Below are 15,794 nucleotides of genomic sequence, written 5' to 3'. Positions count from 1 at the left end.
TGAGGGAGGCTTCCCGGATGAAGAGCAGGAAGGGCCTGTTGGCGTTGAAGATGATTCTGTTCATGGGGAAGGAACGGCCGGAGATGGTGACGGCTGTAGCAGCTGATGCCTCACTGCCTTCTTCATTCACCTGCCAACCAAAAGAGAAGATGAGATTAGAATATGGGCATTGGACAGCATGGAGAGGGCTTGCCTGCCTTCTCCACGGAAGGTGGGTCTCAAGCTCCCACCTCCTCCCAAAACCCCAGATTGACCCAGCGAGGAGGAGCCCGGCTGGGTACAGTCCCTCCCCGCACCAGTAAGACCAACCACCCCAGGAGCAGCCTGGGCTTTGTGGCAATACCCTACTGCCCCCTTTCCAGAGGCAGAAGAAGGGAGAAGCGAGGCCCCGAGAGCCCCTTTAGGAGCAAGGATCAGCTATTCTGCCCATGAAGATGATGGTGTTGAGGGAGGCTTCCCGGATGAAGAGCAGGAAGGGCCTGTTGGCGTTGAAGATGATTCTGTTCATGGGGAAGGAACGGCCAGAGATGGTGACAGCTGTAGCAGCTGATGCCTCGCTGCCTTCTTCATTCACCTGCCAACCAAAAGAGAGGATGAGATTAGAATACGGGCATTGGACAGCATGTAGAGGGCTTGCCTTTCTTCTCCACGGAAGGTGGGTCTCAAGCTCCCACCTCCTCCCAAAACCCCAGATTGCTGAGGGAACTTATGCTGAACAGCATAAGTGGAGAGGGCTTGCCTGCCTTCTCCACGGAAGGTGGGTCTCAAGCTCCCACCTCCTCCCAAAACCCCAGATTGCTGAGGAATTGAACAGCATAGGTTCAGAACTTTATTTTTTTCCCTTTTTTTTCTTTTTTCATACTTTATGTTTTTAAAAACAAAGAGGAAGACACCTGTGGGGCAAAACAAGGCTTACCTCAAGGAAGGCTTTGTGGAAAGCCTCAGATACATACAGGTCTGTCCGGCCCTCTGCAATGATACCTGAAATGCAAAGTGGAGAAAGTTAAAACTGCATTTTTAGACAACAGCTCAAGAGAGAACACACTTCCATCCTGCGTGGCCTGTGTTCAAGCAGAAGGTGTGTCTGCCCTAAAAGAAAACTATCCTCTATGAACTGCAACTGATGCTTAACTCCTATGTCCTTAAGTGCAGAGCAGGGCTGTGTGTCCATGGTGGGACTCGACCACAGAGTCCGTCATTGACTGCAGCAACATCTAAATGCTTTCATGTTCTCGTTCCTCACAAGCTGCTGCACTTACAGCCCTAGCACCTGTGGAGCAATGGTTACCCCCCACCTCCACCACCCCGTCGCCACATCTGACCTGGGAGTCTGGCATTTTCTGGACTGAAGAGATCTTCCAGCCCCATTTTTCTCAGTTTTTCCTTGACACTGAAGCGGTCCTCCACACGGAAGCGAGGGAGGTAGACAAAGAGAGACACCTCCCTCATGGAGTCTATCCAGTCCTGCAGCTTCTCTGGTGTCAGGTCTCGCTCCACCTCCGCCAGCGGCGTCCCAGCATTGGGCAGGACCAGCACCATCGTGATATCGTCCCCTTTGTAAGGCAGCTCCAGCACCTGGACTTTGTCCTGAGGGATAAACGCGTGGTAGAATTTGGACTCTTGGTACATAATTGGGACTTTGCAGGTCTCCCCGTTGGCTTTATGAAATGAATCCAGTTTTGTGTTCGGAGCTGGGAACTGTGATTTCCAGTGCCCCTAAAAAGGGAGATGGGGAGGACAAGAGACAAACATGAGCACTGCGTTTTCCCCCAGGGAAATGGGCTGCTCCCCCAGTTTTGTCAGCCATACCTTAAAATAAATGGTGTTGACCAGGACCAAGACAGTGAGATCATCAATACCTCCTTCTGGGATCACCTCCGTAATGCGCCTCTCTGTCTTATTGGCCACCCACTCATTAATGATCTGCCTGGAAAGTTCTGGCTTCTCCTGAAGGAAGAAACCAAAAAAAGCTTAAGGGTTTTAACCACCTTTTTTGTATCCCTTCTGCAGGAGACAGATTAACAACAGGGTGTGTGGTTGGGGAGGACACTGTGCCCACGCACCCAGAGTGGGCCACTCCCTGTGGGCACGAAAGCAGAAGGACAGGGTGGGGAAAAAAGAAACCAAAAAAAAGAAAAATCCAGAATAGTTCAAACTCACTTTGAAGTTCAAGGGCCAGAGTTTCGCTCCATAAACTATTTCACTAATGTTCTGGTAGGTCTCATTAAAGACCAAAGACTTCTCCCCGAAGAGGCGGTTGGCTGATACCAGCTCTGAGGATTTGTTGGCTTTCTTGTAGAGCCGGCAGTTCAGCTTGGCGAAGAAGAAGTGGATCTGATCGGATGTCTTCTCCGAAATGGTGTCAAATCGAAAGACCTGGAGGAGCCAAACAGTGAGAAGGAACCCATGAGCAGGCTCTTATGCTCCTGCAGCTCCCAGGCCCCACAGCAAGCGGTGATAGAGCCTTTGCCTGCGACTCAACGGCCTAAATCATGGAGCAGAGAAATTCAAAGGCCCTCAGAGCTTCACCCACCCTCTGTGTTGGAACCCAAATCTACATAAAGGTGGTTTAATTCACACCTCATTGCAGGGAGAAAGGTCCCTCTGGGCTGTAGTGTCCCGTGTGTGAGGAAGGTAGCCCCCCAGAAGCCAGGTGGACTACAGGGTGTCCACCTGTCTTTATTTTTGTCCCAAGGGAGAGGGAATGCAAAAAAGACCTCTCCCAAGAGGACTTGATATCATGGTTTTTCCTGCTTTTTGCCTAAGAAAGGGCTTAGCCACCTGCTCACCTACGTGCTTGCCCAGTCTGCAAGAAAGAAACTCTTCCCATTCCCTTCTCCAGTCTCCCAAATGGGCTCCCTTTCCTCCGGGTGAAAACCACCTCCCAAACCCAGGAGATCCACCCTGAACGCTGGATCTGAATAGGAAGTCAGAGGGAAGAGCTGGGATTTAAACAACCCCAGAGACAAGCAGCCTGTGTGTGTCCTTCCCCGGGGCTTGTTTAAATAAAGGTCTCTCTTCCCAAGCCAGGGAGTCATCCCCATCCAGAGAGCCCTTTCGCAGCAGTTGGCCACCATCACCTTTGCTGTCTCTCAGACCCCGGTGGTGACAGCTACAGGAAAAGGCTGAGGAAATGCCACCAACCTCCATGAGCTGCTGGAGGGTGCTACCACAGGCTCCGAGCTTGGTCATGGCGAAGGCTGTAGAAATGCTGAGAGGCGACAGGAAGATGTTTTCCCCATTGTCCTTGGAGTCAGCCAGGTACTTGTAGAAGACAACAGCAAAGTGGGAGTTGGCCTTCGACAGCTCCCAGACCCGAGGGTTCGTAAACTCCGGGAGCTTGCTCTTCCCTGACTCTTGTCCCTCACCCTCCTGGAGCTTCTTCTCAGGGTTGCGGTAGATGCAGATGGGATTCACCGGGATGTCTCGTGGCTTCGCGGTGCAAATGTCTTCCACGACGTAGCGCTCGGGGGCAACCAGACCCCAGACACTGAAGAGACACACCACAAAAAGGCGCATTGTCCTGAAACCAGAAAGAGAGAAGTTGCACACGAGAGAAGAAACCCACACCATCACCACAGCCCACGGGCCCCGTTCCAGCCAACATCAGAGTGACAGGAGCTCCACAGTCTTCTCCAGTCGTCCTTTTGGTCCCATGGCTGCAGGATAAATGGGGAGGGACAGACACCAGCAGCAGGACAAGCATCCCTCTGAGCACACACGGCTTTTGGAAACAGCACACTGATGGCGGTGCTTTCCCAGAGCCCCGGGTGCCCTCTTTTGAAGCAGCTGGCTCAACACCGACAAGTCTGTACAGCAACATACGGACTGGACTTCTGAGTCTCCTCCATCAGCCAGCCAGGGCCCTGTCCGCGACAGCAGCCAGCACGGAGCCACCAAAGCCACCCATCTGCCTCAGTCTCCAGCCCAGGTGTGTATATGCTTCTGTACAGATCATAGAATGGTTTGGGTTGGAAGGGACCTTAAAGACCATCAAGTTCCACCCCCCTGCCATGGGCAGGGACACCTCCCACCAGAGCAGGTTGCTCCAAGCCCCATCCAGCCTGGCCTTGAACCCCTCCAGGGATGGGGCATCCACAGCTTCTCTGGGCAACCTGTTCCAGTGCCTCACCACCCTCACAGGAAAGAATTTCTTCCTAATATCTAATCTAAATCTCCCCTCTTCCAATTTAAAACTGTTACCCCTTGTCCTGTCACTGCACTCCCTGACAGAGTCCCTCCCCAGCTCTCCTGTAGGCAGATCCTCCCCATCTTCCTCACGGGGAGAATAATGGAATGGTCAGAGTGGGAAAAAACCTTAAAGATGCATCAAGTTCCAACCCCCTGCCACGGGCAGGGACACCCCCCACTAGACCAGGTTGCTCAAAGCAACCCCTGGGTACCCCAAGCTCCACAGAGCAGTTGGCCTGAGACAGAATGTTTTTGACCGTTTCCTTCCCCTTTTCCCTAGGGGGGAATCTCCTGGTTTTCCTGGTCTTTTTTCCTCCCTTCACCTGAGCTCCTCTGTCCCCTTCAATCGCTGTCTGTGCTTCCAGGCCCACCTCAGCTCTTCGCTATTTCAGTTACTGATGCAGGAAAGGCCACAGCAGAGGAGAGAGGTCTCCAGGGGAGCATGTTCCTCCATGCATTGAGCATCTTTAAACCCTAAAAAGCGTTTTCTGTAAGTGTGTATGGTGCAGCTGGTGCCTCAAAAGCATTTTCTGTAAGTGTGTCTGGTGTAGCTGGTGCCTCACAGCTGTTCCTGTCCAAAGCCCACCACACCTCAATGCAAAGGGACAGTCCCTGGTACCTGAGGAGGGCAGGATGATGTTGACAGCCACCTTCCAGAAAGAGCGGGGTCTCTGAAAATCTCCCGGTGAGGCAGAGATAATTTATGGTTTTCCACCTTTGCTAAAGCAGGGGATCTGCACGCCCCCATCAGCTCTGGCTCTGGCCAATGAAGTGGCACATGAGGTTTCCTGTGCAGTGTGGTTTCGAGATGCCCTTTGCATGACTCCACGTTGGGTTTGTTCCCTTCCCCCGTGGGAGGAAGCTCTCAGACCGCAGCCACAACAGCTCGGGCAACAGCTACTGGAAAGGGCTGGAAGCCTGCCCGGGACTTGCCTACCCTAGAAGACTTTTTCAAAGAGCTGTCTGCCTCGGGTAGGTCTCCACCACAGCTACCCAGCACGGCCTCCTGAGTGACTAATTAAAGATCAGTTGCCTTTATCACTGATGACCTCTGTGTCTGAGGTCTTGCCGGCGCTGGTGGGCCAGCAACCCGGGGGGGGGAAGAAAACAGGAGCAGCTCAAGGACCAATCTGGGATGAGGGGAAACCTCTGGGGTCTTTCACAACCCCCTTCCCCGGGCTCTGGGGCAATGACTTCATCTGGGCTCCAGTCCCTCTGCAAAAGCAGAAATGACCTCATTTGGCACCAGGAGCAGGTGGAGCCCCCAGGGCCCCTCTCCAGCACTCGCTGACGGTGCAGCAGTGAGTCTTGCAAGAAAACACCCACAACAAGAACTACTTGCTCCGGCCGCAGCCACTGCTCCTGCTGGTGACAACAGATTATCTCTCAGCAGGTTTAGGACAGATGCAAGAGCACACAGGGCAAAGAAAAAAAATACCTAAAAGGGGAGGGAAGCCAACGAAATGCAGAAACAAAAAAAACAACACTCGGGGCAGGAGGGCAAGAGAAAGGAAAACTATTCAGACAATTGAAAGCACTCCAGGAAGCGCTGATCTTCCCAACCTTCCACCCCTGCAGGAAGAAATGGGCCGGCCAGTGAGGAGCCAGGCACATTGCTGTGCTCCACAGCCCTGGGGCCAGGGGCAGAGCCCCCCTCGCTGCCTCCTCCATCTCCTTGAACCCTCGCTGCCTCTCACATCCCTGCTGCAGAAAGGAGAACCTCGCCGCCGTCCCTGCCCTCTCACACCGCTCCCCTCCAGGGACAGGCACGTCCACAAGTGTGATTCCTTGCACTCACCTGCCTGCACAAGCACAACCCGGGCTTCTGTGTCCAGACAGAGCCCCAGGGAGCTGCTGGTCTCAGATTTAAAACCCACAGCACTAGGGCTGGGAGAGCACCACGTCTTCATCCTCTCCTGACCGATCGGGAAGCGCTCCCTGTTCATACATCACAGCAAAGAAGCCCTGGCTCCATCAAACTAGAGGAGATACAGGGCTTCACCCTGACGCCTTCAATCGAATTCAGCAGCCCCTAAGGCTGACTTGGCCCCTGGCATTTCCAGTCTGGTCTTTTACGGGCAGGACCCCCCCTCGCTGTCTCTTAGGCCAGCTTTTTGCCGTAGCACTTGGCCAAAAAACACTCCCCCTCCCTCCACAGCCCTTTCACTGAATTTCACTGAATTTTAGAGTTGGAAGGGACCATAGAGATCATCTAGTCCAACTCCCCTGCTGAAGCAGGATTGCCTAGAGCTAGAGCATGTTACTTTGATGCTCCCTTTTCCCCGGCAGCACCGCCATGCGCATTTCACTGAATTTTAGAGTTGGAAGGGACCATAGAGATCATCTAGTCCAACTCCCCTGCTGAAGCAGGATTGCCTAGAGCTAGAGCATGTTACTTTGATGCTCCCTTTTCCCCGGCAGCACCGCCACGCGCTCCCCACATCCACTGCCTTCACCCTGGAAAGGATCCCAAAAGTATCACCACAACATCGCTGCCTGAAAAGGGTTACTGGCACGGAAGAACATGACAATTAGGAAGGGCTCTTCTTCCTCTGCTTCACCCCTGTCAGAAGCGTAGGAAGCCAAGAAGTGAGTTGCTGATTCAGCTCAAAATCAGAAGGCTCCAGGCAAGCGTGTAGAAGCTCTGCCCTCCCTCCACCCCACGCCCGCTGTGCCACACAGCCCAGTGCCCACCAGCACAGGACACGGCCATCCCAGTGTTTCTCATCCCCCTGTGGAAGGAACTAATGGGGTTTGCAGACCCACGGCTCGTCCTCCAGCAACCACTGCAGAGTGAACATCCCCCCGCACCCACAGAGCGTGCTGAAGAGCCCAGCAAACCCTCAGTAGCTCAAAACACCAAGACATTTTGGCTCTGGAGAAAGAAAGCTTTCTCCATCCCTCCCCACCCACAGAGCGTGCCCAGCAAACCTTCAGTAGCTCAAAACACCAAGACTGATTTTGGCTCTGGAGAAGAAAAGCCTTCTCCATCCCTCCCCACCCCAAAAACGGAGCACAAAGCAAACCAGCAGCGCTCTTTTACGGCTGGGGCAGGAGACCGGTGACTACTCAGGGCAATCTGATGTTAGGAGCTGCTCTCCACACCACGAAGCTACAGGTTGGGGATGAAAGTCAAGCACGAGGCTTTAGTGAGCTGCACAGAAACCAGACTTGGGAGGGTCCTCTCCAAACAGCTCCTCTGGCCAGTGCCCGGAGCAAAAAAAAGCTCTCTCTCTGGCAGCAGCTAAAATTCATCGGCTCCTCCAGAGGGAAAAGGACCTGTTACAAGGAATTCAGTAACAAAAGATGAGTGGAATCTGTTTCTTACCTGCCCCCGTACCTCCAGCCTTCTGCTTTTAGGGTGTAAATGCAAATGGTTAAGAGGAGGGGAAGTCTTGCCTTGAGCCCAAACCAGTCCAAAGCAGTTTCCCCACTCGATTTCCGTGCTCAAGCCGAGCCGAGAGCAGGGGAGGGTGGGAGGGCAGAGGATGCTGAGACCAAAGGCTGATGACCAGCTGCAGAAGGTTAAGCAAAGAGCACAAAGGAAAAAAAAAAAAAAAAATCCAATGTTTAGTTTGAAAGAGGTTTTAAAGTTCAATCTGACAAGGGAAAGTTTGCCCACCCACCCCACGCCAGCGCCAGGTGCCTTCAGTTCTTGCCAACGGAAAATTAACTCCTCGCACCATGAAAAAAAAACCAACCAAACTTTCAAGAGATCAAATGAAAATGTGACGATCTCAGGGTTTTGTAAATGACAAGGGAAAGTTTGCCCACCCACCCCACGCCAGCGCCAGGTGCCTTCAGTTCTTGCCAACGGAAAATTAACTCCTCGCACCATGAAAAAAAAAAACCAACCAAACTTTCAAGAGATCAAATAAAACTGGGTTTTGTAAAACTCACTTTAGCATCTTGTAGCTCAGCAAAATGTCTCTCTCTGCCCCGAGTCCTATCGTCCTCCCCCACCCCCATTTCTGAGCAGAGACACAAGTTGGGAGAAACCCAAATACGTCCCCTCCTCCCTGCACTCACCTTCTCACTCCCCCAGCTGGAAAATGAGGATCAGTGGCGTCTCCCCCTCCCCAGCCCAGGCCGTGGCAGTGCTGGGAGCAGGACTGAGCAACGCCATTTCCTCTCTAGGATGCAGCTGCTCTCCAAATTCAACAGCGTGGCCTCCTGAACGTCAAAACCCAGGGTGGCCTGTTACTGGCCTCCGGTAAGAGCCCAGGTCTTACTGGGAAATGCAGCTGCAAACTCATTTCACGGAATCATGGAATCATCGGTAAGAGCCCAGGTCTTACTGGGAAATGCAGTTGCAAACTCATTTAACGGAATCGTCGGAGTTGGAAGGGACCTTCTATAGACCATCCAGTCCAACTCCAGAGCACATCACTCAGGATGGTCTTGAAGATCTCCAGAGAAGGGGACTCCACACTCTCGTGGGCAGCCTGTTCCAGGGCTCTGCCACCCTCACCCAAAAGAAGTTCCCCTCCATAGCCCGGGGCCACAAGTGCCGCTCAAAAACTGCCTCTGCTCAACATAACACCATTCTTGCTCTCTCATCAGTTCTACCATCAGGAACCTCTTCATCGAAAGCAAGCACAAAAGCTGCACAAGCCCCTCTCAACACTCCTAAGCACCACACGAATGCCTGCTCCTCAGAATGGCCTTCTGCCTGACCACACATGGGGCCAGACCCACCGTGCAGGTTGGTGAGGAACCCAATATTTGACCTCTGCTGCAGGAGGTAAAACGTCCTCTATGAAAAAGGACTCTGACCTGCTGGAGAGGGTACAGCAAAGGGCCACAAAGATGATTAAGGGCCTGGAGCATCTCTCCTACGAGGAGAGGCTGAGGGACTTGGGCCTTTTTAGTCTTGAGAAGGCTGAGGGGGAGATCTAATCAATACATAGAAATACTTAAAGGGAGGGTATCAGGAGGATGGGGCTGTTCTTTTCTCGGTGGTGCCCAGTGAAAGGACAGGAGGAAATGGGCACAAACTTGAGCATAAGGAGTTCCACCTAAACATGAGGAGGAACTTCTTTACTGTGAGGGTGGCAGAGCCCTGGAACAAACTGCCCAGAGAGGTGGTGGAGTCTCCTTCTCTGGAGACATTCAAAACCCACCTGGACACGTCCCTGTGCAACCTGCTCTAGGTAGACCCACTCTGGTGGAGGGGCTGGACTAGATGATCTCCAGAGGTCCCTTCCAACCCCACGTAAGTCTATGATTCCAAGTGGCTGGTGGTTCAATTTTCCCAGGTAACTCCCATGCTTGGAGGTCACAGGGGCTTTGTTGGGGGGCATTAGGGATTGTCCCCAGGCAGCAGGGAGCACCAGGCAGACATCTGAGTGTGGACTCCTGTTCACCCAACGCTTAGGGGTACTTCAATGCAGTAAATCCAAGAGCAAACAGCCCTGTGGTGTTTTGCCCATCCCAGGTAGCCCAAGGTGACATGAATGAACTCTCCCCAGGGTGACAAGGCACAGGGCCATGGTGACTGCAGTGGAAAGGAGAGACCAGATGGCTAAAGCTGAGCATGGAGATGCTTTCTTTAATGCTGGTGGCCCCACTGACAGCGAGGTTAATTCCAGGACTCAAACTGTAGGGCTGAAGGGATCTGTAAGTTGGCCAAGACATACCCAACAGGGTGGCCGGTAAATAGATGTAATTTTTTTGTTGAGTGTGGAACACAAGCAGCACTTCTACTGCCAGTTCAGCTCAGAGCAACGACCCAGCCCCGCGGCCCCAGCAGAGTTATACCTGAGGGAACATCCACAATGAGAAGGGTGTTCATACAAACCATCCCCTGCCTTGGTTCCTCCAGTGGAGGGGCTGTTTGACTTGATGATCTCAGACGTCCCTTCCAACCATGAGGATTCTGTGATTCTGTTCTTCTCCCAAAGCTGCTGGTCACAGACCCAAAGCCACTCAAAATCAGCCAGTGCCAAGGCTCTAAGGCTGATGGTGGGGCAGGGGGACAGGTGTCACACCTCAGTTTCAGCCTCTCCCATGCTCAGTCCTGGAGTCAGAGTTCAGAGTCACCAGGAAGGATGTTACAGAACCCGAGGAGACATCCCAACCAGGACAGGACACCCCTTCATGTACAGCACCTGCCACCACCGCAGGAAGATCACGAGATCTTGCTCGCTGCTTTTTGGAGAAAAGAGCCCAGAGCAGGTCACAGCAGCGGGGAGACCGACTGCTTTCCCAACTGTCCTCTGAAGTGCCCCTTTTCTGGAGAAGCTGGGACCAGCCCTTAAACATACGTCAGTGGTGAGTAGGATCACAGATTTGCCTGGGTTTTGGGTTGTGCTTTGGGGGCTCACCGTTGAGTTTTATGGTGACGCACAAGGAGGACAACTCATGCGCTCACAGAGGACCATGAAATAGGATCAAGAGATCCCATGTTCTAGGCTGGCCTTTTCCAGCACCATCTATCCTGCTGGCCATACCCAAAGGGATAAAAACATTTCCAGAGCCACAATCCACTTGAACCCAGCTTCCCCCCTTTTCCATCCACAAAATCCTCCAAGTTTCCTCAAAGCTCTCCCAAAGCAGAGCAGCCACCGCTCCCTTCCACAGGGACCTGATGCTCCGTAGCACTTCAGATCTTCTCTAAAAGCCAATCACTTCAGAAATACACTTTTTCCATTTTTTAATTCCTAAGGCAGCGAGTACCTGAGCATCCTGGACCCTCTAGGGGGAAAAAAGGGGAAAGAAAACCATCCCCAATTGAAACAAACACCCTTTGGCCTGGAGAAAGCCTTCCATGGAATCACATGGGGTTGGAAGGGACCTCTGGAGATCATCTAAGCCCAACTCCCCCTCCCAAAGCAGGTCCACAGTCAGTCTTACCCACTCCTACACCTCACACAAAATTGAAAAGAACTCATCCCAGACAGAAAAAGAGAGATATTTCCAAGTGTTCTCCATTAATTTATCATTTAATATAAATGCTGACAGAAAAGCAGATAAGACCTTGTAGACACTTCCATCTATTTACAAACCAAGTAGTGAACCACCTCCTTTCCACTCTGGTGTTTTTTTTTGTTGTTGAATCTGCGATTTAAAGGACCCTTAGACACTATGTGGAAGCAAAGTGAGACCGAGTCAGCTTTAAGAGGGAGAAAAGCAAGGTGAAAAGGGAAGAGGAGAAACAGCATTTTGACATATGGCTTTTTCTATATAACCACCGTGCACACACAAGGGGCCTCCACCTCCTTGGTCTTCAATACAAAAGTGACTCTGTTGGCTCTATAGTTCTAAAAAAAAAAAGAAATAAAAGAGACAAATACTGACTTTCAGATCTCTGGATCCTCCTGCCTTTTGCCTCCTTCAATCCACTCCATCCCAAAACATCTAGAAGGCTTTTCTTTCAAGTTTAAGTGTGTTGCAGGAGTAAAGACACGAGGAGTTGGATAAAACATCTAGAAGGCTTTTCTTTCAAGTTTTAAGAAGTGTGGTGCAGGAGTAAAGACACGAGGAGTTGGACACAGTTCCTTCTACTCCTTTTGTCAGGTTTTTTCCAAAAGGCCATAATGCACCTCACCTTTCAGAGGAAGTGACCTCAATGCCCTGTGTGCCTCTGAATGTCACCCCCACCACCAGAATTGTATGAACAAGACTTCAAAATTCCCCTGAATTTGCAAAGAATTCATTTTATGGAATTCTTCACATACCTTCTACTTAAACTCTACTCCTATTAAAAATGTTTTGACAGTTACAAACAGTGAATATTCACAATATCAACCCAGAGTCAGCCATTCCCATAAAAGCTCAAAGTTTGGGGTTTTTTTTGTGTGTGTAAGCGTTGTTTTTGTGTTTTTTTTTTGATGGGGAAGAGAAGCAGGAAAGGAAGAAAACAGCAGAATGAGAAGAAAAGCGAGAAAAAAAAGAAACAGTTCAAACAGAACGAGAGAATTTGTGACATTTCATTTAGCATTGATTTATGAGAACAGCAGACAGGTTAATTTCACTTATCCAGGATCCTAAATAAAAATTCAAGAAACAGTTCATAACCTGACTCAACAAATCTCATGGTCTCCTTTATTACCTAGACTATCTTTTTTTTATTTTTTGTTAAATATACCTCTGCAGGGCACAATCACATACAATCAATACGATTGGAAAATTACATGAGCTCTATCCCAAGCATATATGCACCAATGTTAAAAAGTTATTTAAAAAAAAAAAGGAAGAAAACAGCAGAATGAGAAGAAAAGCGAGAAAAAAAAGAAACAGTTCAAACAGAACGAGAGAATTTGTGACATTTCATTTAGCATTGATTTATGAGAACAGCAGACAGGTTAATTTCACTTATCCAGGATCCTAAATAAAAATTCAAGAAACAGTTCATAACCTGACTCAACAAATCTCATGGTCTCCTTTATTACCTAGACTATCTTTTTTTTATTTTTTGTTAAATATACCTCTGCAGGGCACAATCACATACAATCAATACGATTGGAAAATTACATGAGCTCTATCCCAAGCATATATGCACCAATGTTAAAAAGTTATTTAAAAAAAAAAACAAACCAAACAAACCAAAAAAAAAAAATAAAATAAACTCCACCCAAAAAGGTGATAATGACTGCAGAATGTCTCTGGGAGACTTGTACGGAACTAACGAGATCAAAGAAAACTAGGCTTACAAAAAAACAGGAAAAAAAGTCATCTCTAGAGAAATCCCACAACTGGAAGTAGATGATTTCAAAAAGAGGGGGTGGGAGCTGTCATACAGAAGATCCCACAACTCTTCCTCCCTCACGCCTTGCCTCACTCTTCCTCCCCATTGCCACAAATCCAACGGGGAAAGAGCTTGACATTATACTACCAGTTAGAGAAAACAGGGAAAAAATAATCAAGCTACAGCACAGCTGCTAAGCTGACTTCAAGGAAAGCTCCTCTCAGCACAGAAGCTGCTTATGCAGCAAGCAGAGGCCAAAGGGCCTTAAAAATCAGAAAAAACCTGAAAAAAAAGTCATTTGATGTGCTAGATTTGCCCGTGTTAGAGCAGCTTCACTGAGAAGAGGCTGCAGATTAAAGGTACCAATTGGAAACTGTGCAGCAGCTGTGAGGTGGACATGGTTTCTTCTCTTCTGCCTCAGGTTGCTTTATACATTTATAAAATGCTGCTACCAAGTTTCTTTTTAAAAAGCTAGAAATGGAGAGGTCAGTGCACACATCCAGTTGTGGGATCCATCCAATACACAACAATCTGGTTTGGATGCCAAAGACTTGTGAGTACTGTCTGCCACAGAACTATTCATAAATCTTTTTAACATTACAGAGAAGCAAGTAATTTCTTAAACATCAAATACTTCACAAGATTTGCTTTTTTGCACTTACAGATATATTTTCCCCCCATACACAATATGTAAATCCATAATTTCTAATGCTTTTTATTTTTGGAGATGCTGCACCATCTGTTGCTTCCACCTTTTCCAAGATTGTATTTTTCAAATTGAAGGTGATAATTCCATTTTCCTAAAACTTTCAGATCTTACAGTCAGTTGTTTCTTGGAATATGAGAACATCCAACCTGTATATCCAAAGACACCACCTCAATGGATGAAACCAGGCACCTAAACTTTCCCAAATGCTGAACAGCTGGCAATTTGCACTAAAATCATACAAACTCACTGGAATTGCAAAGATTGCCTGGGAAAGATCAGGTTAATTATTTAGGTTGTTGAGCAATAGGCATCCAATTGTGATTATAATGGACACATATTTTAAGCTTCAACTGACTGGGATGTCCCTGATGCAGACAAATCCATATTCCCACCTGCTCTTTTTATCAGGAAACTTCAAAAAAAGCTGCCCCCCCTTTGCTTACCACAGTGTTCAAAGAGTTTCCACAGCACGATATTCCACTTCCCACGGGGAAATAAAATGATAAAGAAAAAATCAATACAAAGTTTGTTCTCCTTTCCCTGCTAATCAAGGCTCTGCCTGCACCACAACGAGTGCCTCGAAGACTGGGACAACACTAAGCAGTTACATTCTTCTTCCTACACACCAATAAAGACAGGTTAACTGTCTAAGGACACTGTGCTGGGATAATATTCCCCAAAATTGCTTACTTAGAGCATCTAACTTGAACTACCCTACTCCAGGCTCTTTCACCCCCCTGACATTTCAACAGAAATTAATGCAGTTGATAACGGTTGAGAATGGAAAAAGAGAATCCCCAATGAAGGTTTTGACACTTCAGGTTATATTTGATCTGAGAAGAACTCAGTTTGTGCTACATAATCTGTCTGCTCATGGACCACAAGGCACAGCCACCCAAGAGGAAGGCTGTACCCAACAGGGGGCTCAGAAGAGCTGCTTCCCTTTCCCCATCAATTCCAAGTTGACATTTACTCAAGGAAGGCAGATGTTTTTCCAGTTTGTGTCTAAATCACCGCTTAGACCAATCAATTTTGTCTCCTCTTCTTCACCAAGGGGGATTGATCTACTACAATATTAAAAAAATTGAGTTGTTGACACACTGATTATTTTTTTTTTGGTTGTTTTTATATCAGTGCTACCATCCTGAGGAGACAGGAACAGAAAGGGTGTGTTTTGGAAAGCGAACGATGACAAAATTTGAACATGAAGGTAACGTCATGCCCCAGTCTTGCTCTGTGCTCCTTCTATCTATTCTAGGACTACAAAAACTTCTCCATACACAAAAAGACAAGGACAAAAAAAACTTGCACGCTGCTTATATGCCTTTTTTCCCCCCATTTTAGAACAGAGAAGATGAGTTGGCACTCCTGCTGTTGAGCCTCCTGGTTACTAGCACTGAATTTCTTGGACCGTAAAAGACTCTGAAATAGCCAAAGATCCTTTATACTGGGGTTTTTCAGATAACTATCCTGTAAGTCTGCTTCATTACAATTCAGATTTATAAATGGAAATGAGGATTTATGCTACTCCGACTTACAAATTTCTCTCTGAACCTAAAAACCTTAATAATAGTCTGCAAGAGTTTCAGTTAGATTAAGGAAGGGAAACGCAAGTGGGTTTCTTGTATTGTCAGTGAGAAGCCTCACTCCTAACCCTTGCTAATCCAGAATTTGCCCCACTTGACTCACTTCATGCTGTCAAGAGACAATGTCATCATACAAGTTGGCTTCTTCCACATCTAATTTAATGTAATGCTACAGTTTGACAAGTCTGTTCAGTTCCAATGGGCTTAAAAGTCAGTCACATTTGCAACACAGATTTCTCTTTTACCGCAACTGAAGACATTTTAATTCCGTATTCAATTTCGATTTAAACACTTAAAAGACAAGGCTTCTTTGATTACATAAAATGTCTACGTTCCTTCTCCCTCTCTAAATTAGCCATTCCATCAGCTGAGAGAGTGCATGAGAGACTGCAAACACGTCAGAACACTCCAGGTACATCCCACTACATTGCAAATCGTACGACTAAATGGAATGATTCTCCACAATTCATGCACGGATAAGGCTTTGACAATCATTAACTTTTGTAAATTGTTATTAGGATAATACAGTCAACTCACAAAACCCTACAAAGATTTGACAATCAAAATGGCTACACCAGGAAAAAAAAAAAAAAAAAAAAAAAAGGTAAAGAAACAGTTT

At 48.4% G+C, this 15,794-nt stretch overlaps 1 protein-coding gene across 1 annotated transcript; it reads right to left on the bottom strand.

Moving 5' to 3' along the window:
• Positions 1-259: 259 nt before the first annotated feature.
• Positions 260-7,665, bottom strand: SERPINC1 (serpin peptidase inhibitor, clade C (antithrombin), member 1). The gene is made up of 7 exons (XM_014946746.1): positions 7,520-7,665; positions 3,145-3,523; positions 2,161-2,376; positions 1,810-1,947; positions 1,323-1,716; positions 917-981; positions 260-574 (listed from the first exon to the last, which is right to left on the bottom strand). Exons 2-7 carry the CDS (start codon positions 3,517-3,519, stop codon positions 401-403), a joined length of 1,362 nt encoding a protein of 453 aa, XP_014802232.1. The 5' UTR covers positions 3,520-3,523; positions 7,520-7,665; the 3' UTR covers positions 260-400.
• Positions 7,666-15,794: the final 8,129 nt, after the last annotated feature.

This window comes from Calidris pugnax, unplaced genomic scaffold, assembly GCF_001431845.1.
Source record: "Calidris pugnax isolate Ruff unplaced genomic scaffold, ASM143184v1 scaffold30, whole genome shotgun sequence".
NCBI classification, from domain to species: domain Eukaryota; kingdom Metazoa; phylum Chordata; class Aves; order Charadriiformes; family Scolopacidae; genus Calidris; species Calidris pugnax.
This window is presented reverse-complemented; position numbering and strand designations above follow the sequence as displayed.

Bases quoted from the DNA above. Each gene is read 5' to 3' on its own strand.
- SERPINC1 (XM_014946746.1), bottom strand. From the start codon at position 3,519: ATGCGCCTTTTTGTGGTGTGTCTCTTCAGTGTCTGGGGTCTGGTTGCC. The intron at 1,717-1,809 runs GTATGGCTGACA...CTCCCTTTTTAG, and splicing joins TCAACACCATTTATTTTAAG to GGGCACTGGAAATCACAGTT. The intron at 575-916 runs GTAAGCCTTGTT...TTTGGTTGGCAG, and splicing joins TCCACAAAGCCTTCCTTGAG to GTGAATGAAGAAGGCAGCGA.